This window comes from Pristis pectinata, chromosome 15, assembly GCF_009764475.1.
Source record: "Pristis pectinata isolate sPriPec2 chromosome 15, sPriPec2.1.pri, whole genome shotgun sequence".
Taxonomy (NCBI): Eukaryota; Metazoa; Chordata; class Chondrichthyes; order Rhinopristiformes; family Pristidae; genus Pristis; species Pristis pectinata.
The window spans coordinates 28143434-28154764 of NC_067419.1; the positions used below are offsets into that span (position 1 = coordinate 28143434).

Consider the following 11331-nt stretch of genomic DNA (forward strand, 5'->3'; position numbering starts at 1 on the left):
GCTGACCAAGATGCTACCTGTGCTAATTCCGTTTGCCTGCATTTGGCTCATATCCCGCTGAGCCATTCCTATCAATATATCTGTCCAAATGCCTTTTAAACATTGTAATTGTACCTGCCTCTACCACCTCCTCTGTTTCTGTTTTGTTGACCTTGTTGATCATTCCATATACCCACTACCCTCTGTGTGGAAAAACTTGCCCTCAAATTCCCTTTAAATCTTTCCCCTCTCACCTTATGTCCTCCTAGTTTTAGAATCCCCTACCTTGGGGAAAAAGACTGTGACCATCTACCCTATGCATGCCCTCTCCAAATTTTATAACTCTCCAATAAGGTCATTCCTCCACCTCCTTCACTCCAGGGAAAAGAGTCCCAGCCGATCCAACTCCAGTCCAGGCAACATTCCTCTGAATCTTTCCTGCAACCTCTTTCACTTGATTCCATTTTCCTGTAGCATGGTGACCAGACCTGCACACAGTGCTCCTACTGCAGCCTTACCAACAATTTATACAATCGTAACATGACGTCCCAACTACTAGAGTCAATGCAGACGTAAGAAACTGCAGATGCTGGAATCTGGAGCAACAAGCAATCTGCCATTCACCTCTTTCCTAATCTTGCCCATTATCACCTCCAGCACTGGTAGTCCTTTGTATTCCTGCTTATCTCACTTCAGCAGCTGTCTCCACCTTCACGTGACCCTCCCTCCACATTGCATCTCTCACTCTCTCTTTGTTTGCCTCCATCTATCATTCACCTGCCACTGTCTCCCAACTCCATGTCCGCTCCCCTCCCCTACCTGGTGCAACCTGCCTGTCATTTTGCAACCCTTCTCAGTCCACCAATCACCTCAGACTCCTGTCTCACCACTCCCTTCTCCTCTATACTGGCCTTCTCGCCTCTCCACTCTCAGTCCTGATGCAGGGTTTCAGCCCGAACTGTCGACAGTTCCTACAGATGCTGCTCAACATGCTGAGTTCCTCTAGCAGATTGTTTGTTGCTCCTATACAGTGCCTTAGCTGATGAAAGCTAGCATGCCATACACCTTCTTCACCACCTTTTCTACCTCTGTCGCCACTTTCAGGGAATTGTACCCCAGTATTTCACGTTCAATAACACCGCCAGGACGCCGCCTTTCACTGTGTATGCTCAGGCCTGGTTTAATTTCCCAGGGTAGTGATCAGTGCTTTTTTGATCATGCACAAAATTCTACCGTGCATGCAAGACTGGTGAACCACATGGACCTCAAACAAGAGGGTTGAGGCCTGCTTCAATATTGGTTCAAAGGTCCTTACTCACTAGGGTGTGTTTGGACAGTCCAAGGACCCCACTTTCATCCAGATACAGGCAGTTCCCACGTTATGACAGGGTTCTGTTCTGAACAAAAACAGTATTTGGGAGTGGATCACAGAAACAGCTGTGATGGGAGAGCGAGCAGGCGTGGAAAGTGTGGTCAGCAGCCGGCCTCACTGACTTAGTGAGTGAGTCTGCTCGGTGCTCCCAGCTCTGCTTGACTCAACCCAGCTCCCAACTCAGGTGGGGAGAGAAGACATGCAGAAATGCCCCATTCCCACCTGGCAGAAGATGGCTCCTGCCCCCAACAAATCCACCCCTATCCATCCCGCTGGTGTCCCAAATGCTGGTTCAGATGTAAGGGTGTCCATAAGTCGGGCATTCGTAATCTGGGGAGGACCAGTAAGTGTTTTTCTTATCTTCCTCAGAGGTCACTTCATACCAACCACAACACTGGCCATCTTTGCTGCTAATGTTTACAATCCCATCATTCTTCTTGATCCTCCCTCTGACCACAGTACCCAAATCATCTCTTCAAATCACCCAGGTCACTAATCTTCCCAGCCCACTCCTTCCCTTGATCTTAAACCTCCCTTTGATTTCAAGTGTTCCATGCCCAACACTCTCTGCAATGTCCAGAATGGGAGAAAATCATGGAAACTCTGTCTTACACAAGGCCACATGCACCATGGATTGTATAATGTCTCACGTTTGTGCTGTGGGCCAAGCCAGGACTTAACCACAAAACAAATTTGGCCAATGCACCACGGTTTGTGTATTTTTGATTTAAGCTGACAGTAGACTCATCACTCCTATGCTTGTTGACCTACATTGACTCCATAAATGGTTTTGCCTCAGATTTAAAATTCTAATTCTTATTTTCAAATCCATCTATAGACTCACTCCTCTCCTTCTCCATACCCTCTGGTTGTTATCCCTTTGAAAATGTTGTACTCCTTCAATTCTGGCCTCTTAAATATCCTCAATTTTAATTGGTCCATCACTGGTGGCCGTACGCCTGATCTGCCTGTGTCTCAAGGTTTGTTGTCCACTCTCTAATTCTCCCTATGTGTCTCTACTTCATGTAGATCCTGTTCAAAACTGCTTAGTTTTTAGTCATCTTTGGTCTCAGTTTTTCTTCAGTAATGCCCCTGTGAAGAGCCTTGGAAGGTTTTATTACATTGAAGATACTACATAAATGCAACTTCAGATTTCCAGCATCTGCTACTTTGCTTTTGGACTAAATAAATACAAATTGTTGTACATAGTCGGGTTAGGAATGTAATCCAAACAGCATTGAGTAGACATTCTTTCCCATTATATAGTCATGTCAGCACATTAACATTTAGTGGCAGAGAGAAAAATATTAATACATCATATCATGCACTTAGCAAAAAAACAAGATGCTAGAGGAACTCAGCGGGTCAGGTAGCATCCATCCAGGGAAGTGGACAGTCGATGTTTCGGGTCGAGACCCTTCATCCCAACCTGATTTATTGCCCTTAGAACTTTGGATTATAGCTCTGTGTTATTCAGAAATAAGTACTGCATTGTCATTCTTATTCTTTTGCTGTGAAATTGAGTTTTGAGAATAATGATATATTTTGTCTCCAACAGTGGTCTTTTGGAGTACTGCTGTGGGAGCTGATGACACGAGGAGCACCACCTTACCCTGATGTTGATTCATTCGATGTCACTGTTTACCTATTACAAGGGAGAAGGTTGCTGCAACCTGAATACTGTCCTGATTCACTGTAAGTAGATTATTCAGCATTGCTAAAGGAGATATTTCATGTTCTGTATTCAGAAACTTTGTGCATTGTATCTGTTCACTTGTGTTCTAGGAACCTTATTCAGTATTCTTTTTTCGTTACAGATATACAGTAATGCTAAAATGTTGGCACCCAAAACATGAAATCCGCCCAACATTTTCTGAAATTGTTTCAAATCTGTCGTCGATTCTTTCCAATTTTACTGGAGATCACTACATACAGTTAAATACAACCTACGTGAACATAAACTGCGGAGTACCCTATCCACCTGTTTATTCATCTCAAGATAACTTGGATAGAGATGCTCATGCATGATCAATGGCAGGTTTCTATAAAGGATATTTTATCAGCAGGCGAATGCAAGAAATCTGTTCCGGACATTACAGGGGAGAAGCCCTATATTAAATGTGCTGCTGGCTCAGTAGTATCAACTATGCTGAACCCTTAACAACTACGTGACAGAGATGAACTATAATTAAAGCTGTCTGTCATTGAAAAACGATGGTGTCTGCTCTCACCCCCCTCTCCCCTGGAACAGATCAAAGATAGAGTTCCTCTGGTACTTATCGTAAACCCCACCAGTCTTCACATTCAAAGCATTGTCTTTCATGATTTCTGCCAGCTCCAATGTGACCCCACCACCAGTAACATCTCTGCTCCTCCCCTTTATGCATTTCACCGGGACTGCTCACTTTATGGTTCTTCCATGCGAGTGGAGTGAGATGCAGCACCTGCCCATTCACCTCTTGCTTTTCCACCATCCAAGGACCCAGATGAAGCAGCAAGTCGCTTGCACTTCTCCCGACCGAGTCTACTCTATTCATTGTTCACAACGTGGCTTCCTCTGCATTGGAGAAACCAAAACCAGATTGGGTAATCGCAGAGCAGAGCATCTGCACTCAGTCTGTCGGGGTGATCCTGAACTTCCTGTTACATGCCACTTTAATTCTCAGTCCCACTATCTTCCCAACCTGCTCTCTGCAACCTCCTCCACCGCCACAGTGAGGCCCAGAGTAAAGTGGAAGAACAACATTAAACCCTCCATCCAGGCACTTTGCAACTGTCTGGAATGAACCATTATCTCCAACTTGAGGTAAACTGCTCTCTCATCATTTCTCATTATCATACTTATGCCCCTTTCTTACCCTGTTTCTTCTAAATGCCTTACAAATGGTCGGTACTTGTACTCCTTATCATTGATCTGTCTTAACCTATCTTTTGTCTTGCACTCCTTATCATTGAGCTGTCTTAACCTATCTTTTGTCTTGCACCTCACTCCTTCCCCCAGCTCTGCTTTGAAAACTGTAAACCTTCCACTCCAGTTCTGATGCAGGATCTCGACCATCCCTTTGCCTCCATGGGTGCTGCTCAGCCCACTGAGTTCTTCCAGCAGTTTATTATTTGCTCCGGATTTCAGTATCTGCAGTCGCTTGTGTCTCCAACCCTCCACTCTACCCCTCGTTCTGAGGAAGGGTTGCTGACCCAAAACGTTGACTGCTTTCTCTTGCCACAGATGCTGCTTGACTGGCTGAGTTCTCCCAGCATTTCTGTCTTTGTTGTTGTCGTTGGAAACTTGTTCATAGCTTCTGCTGTAAAATAATGTTGTTCTGTTGACTGCAGGAGAAAAAAGTCATGATAGATTTAAAGAAAAATTCCATCCTGAAAAATTAATGAAGTGTTCTATTTTTTTAATAAGAATAGGTTTATTTTTAATTAATTAAGCATCAATAGCATCATTAAAACTGGACCATATTATTGCATATAAAACCTTTTATAAATTAATGTTTTTCCTTAATTTCTCATATCATCTGTATACTTGTGTTAATGAAATATACTTGATTTACCAGAATCACTAGTATTGCAATTTTTTTGAATAGAATCCAGTGAAAGTGAAATGTTAAAATAATCACTGTGGTATCTGCAATATCCTGTTTCTGCAATTTACTGTATCTAGTATTAAATTATTAAATGCAAAACTGTTGCCTTCATTCTGATAAAATATATGACCAATTAATGAATTCACAGATTGCTTGTATTTCAATGTGTTAGTTTTCTGGAGGCTATATACATCTTTCTTTGGAAGCTATACAGATAGGCTGTGAGCCAGACATTTATAAACCCCATAAAAACATTTGCTTAAATGATGCTGGGAAGGAGACCTTCCCCCACCACATCAGATTGTTCCTGCGTAACATGCAAACGCATGGCCACATTGGAAGTGAAAATCCTGACGCTTCTATTACCACACATTAAGCTTGACTCATTTCAGCATTCCTGTCCACCCGTTGAAACTGACCAAAAGCAGCTAATGTCCTTCTTAAAGGGAAGGTGACCTATGAATCCAACCACAGTTGCCATAGCACTGTGCTGGGCACCCTGTTCCATGATAACACACCTAGAAGTCTTGAGGGAAGGTGTGATCACACACACTCTCCTGCACACTAGAAGGCCCAGGAAGCCCATGTACAGAAATGAGGCTTTTTTGGGAAGAGATGACCTGAGGGATCAATGCCTGGAATAAGGATTTTGTCTAACTGCCACAAGAAATGTAATGATCATGAATGTCTCTTCAAAGTAAATGCAAAGAAAAACAAATTCTACCTGAAAACACAGGCACTTCCTCACTCATGCACTTACTACTGGCATACATGCACAGCTACTCAACCCTGCCACACACACACACACACAACTGCAATACATGCACTTGCATGCTTCCTTGTCTCTTGCAGTAGATGCTATACTCACTGGAGGGGTGCTGCTTGTAGAAGAGAATGCTGATAATCATAGACCAAGGCACCACAGAGCCTCTGGTCAGCAGTGGATCGGTGATCATTGAGGGTGGCATTATACTCACTTTCAATACATTTTCTCACTCCCTACCTATCACTTCTTCCTCAATCTCTTCTGTCTTATAGGTTCCAGGTGGCTCAAACATATTCCCTCTTGCACCCCCCCCCCCCCCCCTCTTCAGCACAACAATATTGAGGTCAGATTCTGCAGGTGAGCTGTCATACTCTGAGGGAAAAGACAAAGACTCCACTCAATGGTATTTGCCACTGGCTTACATCCTAACACTTTGCCAACAGCAGGGAGTAGTTAAGAGGTGGGATCAGGACCTAGTGGGTCATGGGCATGAGTAGCCTGTAGCCTGCCTTGGCAAAAGTTCCCCTCGTATGCTGGCACCTACTCCTCCAAGGTCAATCCCTGGTTCCTCCACTACAGGTAAAGGATGATGAGCATGTACATGGAGATACTTGGGGCATTATCAGCTGGAGATGAAAAGGAACCATGGGGTAAATCTTGCTGCTTGCCTTTCACAACTATTTCTGTGGAACCTGCAGGCTCAGCCGGCTGTGTGGCAATATCTGGAGACCGAGTGATGGTGTGGCATCTGATAGTAGAGGTCACGGCCTCAGTTCCAGCAAAGGCAGGCACCACCCAATGTCTGGAAGCTCAGATGTTTGCTAAACAAGCTCACACTGCTACCATCACAGCATCAAGCATTGTTGACAGGGACTTTAAAACCATGATGGAACATCCATGATCTTTCTTCCAGCAGGCAGCCTGCCCTACTGACGCCATGCCCAGGGGAAGTGACAGTGGATCTCCTGTCCTTTCTGAGGATGACAGCATTTGTCCTTTGGTAGTTGTCAGCCAGCTAATCCAGACTGCTGTCACTCTCGGTAAGATGGTGCTGTCCAAAGTGGCCCCTCTCCTAGCAGAGCTGCTCGTTGTCCCCCTTCATAGTGATATTCAACTCCTCCACCGCAAACGCGCAGCCTCAGTGGGGAGCACTGCATAGCCGTTGTAGGTCGGGCAAAGGCTCACAAATTATGGATATCAAGGGAATCCACAAGGGTGATTGGTTAACAGTTGCTCAAAGTTTGTGCTTGGTTGTGTTAAAAGGTTTGACCCATCGATTTGCTTGGTTCTGGCTTTCATAATTTGTACAGAAGGGAACACCGAGATGATCGGTAACAAAGGGCGGCAACAAGGGAACTGTGTTACCCTGGGGATTGGCGTTTCTCTTTTTTCGTTACCATTCAGAAGTGGAAGGCGGAGGTGGATGGTCAGGATTTGCTTCTCGTCTCTTTTTACCATCGTGGGTGATAAGAAGCAACCTTTCTGACCTGCTGTAAGGATCGTGGTGAAGGAACTCTGGCATTGTTATAATGGGACAACAGACAATCTGATCGAGGAACTCAGCAACTCAAGCAGTAAGTGTAGGGGGAAAGGAATTGTCAGCGTTTCGGGTCAAAACCCTGCATCAGGACTCTGAGTGAAGAGGGAAGATAGCCAGTATAAAGAGGAGAGGGGGAGTGGTGAGATGGGTCAGTGGGTGATCGGTGGACCAAGGAGGGGTGAAGGATGATGGATAGATCGAGCCAGGTAGGGGAGGGAGAGGAGTGCAGTTGGGAGACAGGCAGGTGGACGATAGATGAAGGTAAACAAAAAAAGGCAGATGGAGCCCAGGCAGGAGAGTGAAGATGGAGACAGCAAGGAGGGGGATAAGCAGGAACACAAAGGCTACAGCGCTGGAATCTGATGAGTAAGGAAGGTGATAACGGGAACCACTGGGGGAGAGGGCAGGGCAGCTGATGGGTGAAGTACGTGGGTTGCAAATGGATAGAATCAGGAACGGGAGAAAGGGTGATAGGAGGATGGGGGTAGGGTATGGAAATGGGGACAAAAATGGGAGGACTGGAGGACATTCGGAAGGAGGGGAGGGTGGGAAACACTGGAGATGAGGGTTACCTGAAATTGGAAGATTCAGACTACCTAGGCGGAATATGAGTTGCTGTACCTCTAGTGTGTGTTTGGTCTCACCCTGCTGTGGTGAAGGCCAAGGATGGGCAGGTCAGTGTGGAATGTGAAGGAGAATTGAAATGGCTTGCAAATGGAAGCTTGGGATGGCCACTGCCGACAGAGCGTCGGTACTCTGCATATTGGTTACTTAGTCCGCACTTGGTCTCGCAGGTGTAGAGGAGGCCACGGTAAGAACACCCAATGCAGTTGCGTTTCACAAAGAGCTCTGACTTTAAGTGTGGATTGCAGAACATCACATAAGATGTAAGATTTCTTTATTAGTCACATGTACATCGAAACACACAATGAAATGTATCTTTTGCGTAGAGTGTTCTGGGGCAGCCCACAAGTGTTGCCACGCTTCCGGCGCCAACATAGCATGCCCACAACTTCCTAACCCGTACGTCTTTGGAATGTGGGAGGAAACTCACGCAGACACGGGGAGAACATACCCTATCTCTTCTCAAACCTTCAGGAAACCTAGAGACCAGGCAAATCCATGAGCACGTGGTACCTACTGACTGGTCAGTATTCGGGGAGGAAAATAATCTCCCCTCTGCTTGACTGGAGAGCATCCCTGAAATTCTGCATGCAGCAGTGAGCTCCAAACTAAATATGACATGTATCCAGAAACTAAGATCTTCAGACAGGCACGGCAGTGTAGCGGTTAGCGTAACGCTTTACAGCGCCAACGACTCAGGTTCAAATCCGGCGACAGTCTGTAAGGAGTTTGTACATTCTCCCCGTGTCTGCATAGGTTTCCTCCGGGTGCTCTGGTTTCCCCCCACATTCCAAAGACTTACAGGTTAGGAAGTCATGGGCATGCTATGTTGGCGCCGGAAGTGTGGCGACACTTGCGTGCTGCCCCCAGAACGCTCTACGCAAAAGATACATTTCATTGTGTGTTTCGATGCACATGTGACTAATAAAGATATCTTCACCTCCACTGGTGAGGTCCTTTAGCCACCAGTATAGTCAAGGAGCTCTGGCCAATAAAATTATTTAACTCTGTCACAAATACCTGAGAAGTCCTTAACTTTTGGATCTATTGTTCTTTAGACAGTTGGACATAAAGGCATGACTTCCAGAAGGCTCTAAGGGGTTAGAGTCTCCTGGCTAAACTCCTTCTGCCCTTCTCCTTCAGCTTTCTCAAGCAAGTCAGCCTCATCTTTGGTTGCTTGCCTCCTGTTCCTGAAGCCAAATGGTGAGACATTTCTTTTGGATTCTCTACCCCGGCAGACACATCACCCAAACACATTGCAAAGGTGAAACACAATCACAGAAAACAGCATCAGACTGCTGGATGTCATGAGAGCCTGCATCGACTCAGTACCCTGGAGGAGAGAGTCCTCCCTGTAACTGGAGCTGCTGCAGAAACACCACCTGCTCAGGGGGAACCAGCAGAGCCTCCATATATTGAGGTGGAAGAATCCACCCTGTTATTTGATCCAATGCTCACAACCACTGGCAACACTGATTGTGATTTAAATATCAGATTAGAACCAGGATCCGGGTGGGATGACTCACAAGTAGACTGTAACGGTGCCAAAGGAAAAAGGATGCATGTGCCTACTACCCAGGGAGTGGGTCACACTTGGGTTTTGCTACTGAAGGCACCTTAATGTCAAGGAGCTTAAGGGTGTCTAACTCCAGCCCTTGGCCCGGTGATTGGAGTCCATCCCTTCAAGCATAGTGGAGGCAGGCAGCCCCATCTCAATGTCAGTAGGCCCAACCATTGTTCTCTTGCAACTTTCCACTCACCACAAAGTCCCCAAGAAAGGTACAAGTAAGTGACCATCCCTTTATATACCATTGGTGATTGGGTATTGAGATGCGTACTGGAGGAGAGGGTGTCTTTCCTGCTACTTAATATTAGCTTTGCTCAATGCTGTAGAGAATTTAGGGTGGCACAGTAGCATAGCAGTTAGCGTAACGCGATTACAGCACCAGCGATCGGGGTTCAATTCCCGCTGCTGTCTGTAAGGAGTTTATACGTTCTCCCTGTGACTGCATGGGTTTCCTCCCACATTCCAAAGACATATGGGTTAGTAGGTTAACATGGGTGTAATTGGGCAGCACGTTCTCCTTAGGCTGGAACGGCCTGTTACTGTGCTATATAAATAAAGTTTTAAAGTTTTAGAATGTTCTTGACAGGGCCCAATTTAATAATACTAGCATTACACAAAGGTCAACTGGAACTTCACATACTTTACATATGCCCACACATGCATGCGCTACCTAGCAATCCAGTTTACTGTTCACAGCCATTAGCTTTACCATTTAGTCTAAAAACTGAACTATTTACTGTTTGGGCTACCAAAAAAAACATTAAAGAGGTCAATTTCTAACCAGCCACGAACCCTGCCCCCCCCCCCCCCCCCTCCGCCAACCAAAATAAAAGAAAAATACAATGTACAGCTAGGTGATTTGTAATATGTGTGATATGCAATAAGGAACGTTTTGCTGCCAAACTGGGGCATCACATGGCTTTGATATACCTCAATGCTGGATGACTTCAAACATATTGCAGTGCAGAGATAGGTAAACTGCTCTGCGCACAACAGCCACTAGATGGAGGTCATGTTCTTCTATCTGAAGTGAATATTTTTCAAACTGCCGTTGAGAGACTTCTACAAAATAAAGACTGTAACTTATAGTTCGTGTTTAGAAAATATGAACCTATAATTATGTACTCTTTTTGAACCTATAATTATGTACTATTTCAAATAGTATTACTTCATCATTTATTGTTTATAGATTTAATTTATTTACTTCTTCACTGCAGTTAAATCGTAAATGTCTACAAATTATCACTGCCATGTTCTAGAGCAAAACAAAAGTGTTCCAATATTCTCACACAGAGAGAAATAAAATGGAATGATAATTAAATCTATGCTGATTTTTTTTTAACAGGGGGATAAACAATATCATTCAATCATTGCAGGGCTTCATTATTTAATTTCTTGGTTTACAATGTATCACATGACAAAAACCTACTTACATAATTATCATCTCTGCAGCTCTGGCACTAGGCATATTGCTGACCCTTTTGCCAACTACAAACAATGCTGTATTCAACAATATCCCTAAAGTTGAACATCCCATGAGAGTGTAATGATTTAACATGTTAAGAATCACAGTGACGTACAACAGAATGGTCTTGCCAGCTGATGCATTGTTTGAACAGCATACTGGTAATTACTCAATTAGCTCAAACACACAATCAGTGACAAGGGATAATGGAGTTCCAAAGTCCTATGTCAAGAGAGGGAAAATAACTGCTTTTGGATGCAATTTACCTCATATTGGTTCTTTTGCCATTTCATCGGTAGTCAAGGATTTGTCTTTATGGGGAAAAGGATTGAGAAGGTGGCATGATACAGGTGCTTAACAGACTACCATGTGTTCTTTTGAACTGTGTGAATTATAAGACAGAATATATTAAATCGATGTGAATGCAA

General features: G+C 44.6%; 1 protein-coding gene across 6 annotated transcripts in view; it reads left to right on the top strand.

Moving 5' to 3' along the window:
- met (MET proto-oncogene, receptor tyrosine kinase) overlaps positions 1 to 5082 on the top strand; it is a 110318-nt gene extending 105236 nt beyond the window's left edge. For all 6 annotated transcript variants that reach the window (XM_052030343.1, XM_052030342.1, XM_052030347.1 and 3 more), the window contains 2 exons: positions 2910 to 3046; positions 3169 to 5082. In XM_052030343.1, coding sequence (XP_051886303.1) covers positions 2910 to 3046; positions 3169 to 3379 — 348 coding nt within the window. In that variant the 3' untranslated portion in view covers positions 3380 to 5082. The remainder of the gene's footprint in view (positions 1 to 2909; positions 3047 to 3168) is intronic.
- The last annotated feature ends 6249 nt before the right edge of the window (positions 5083 to 11331 follow it).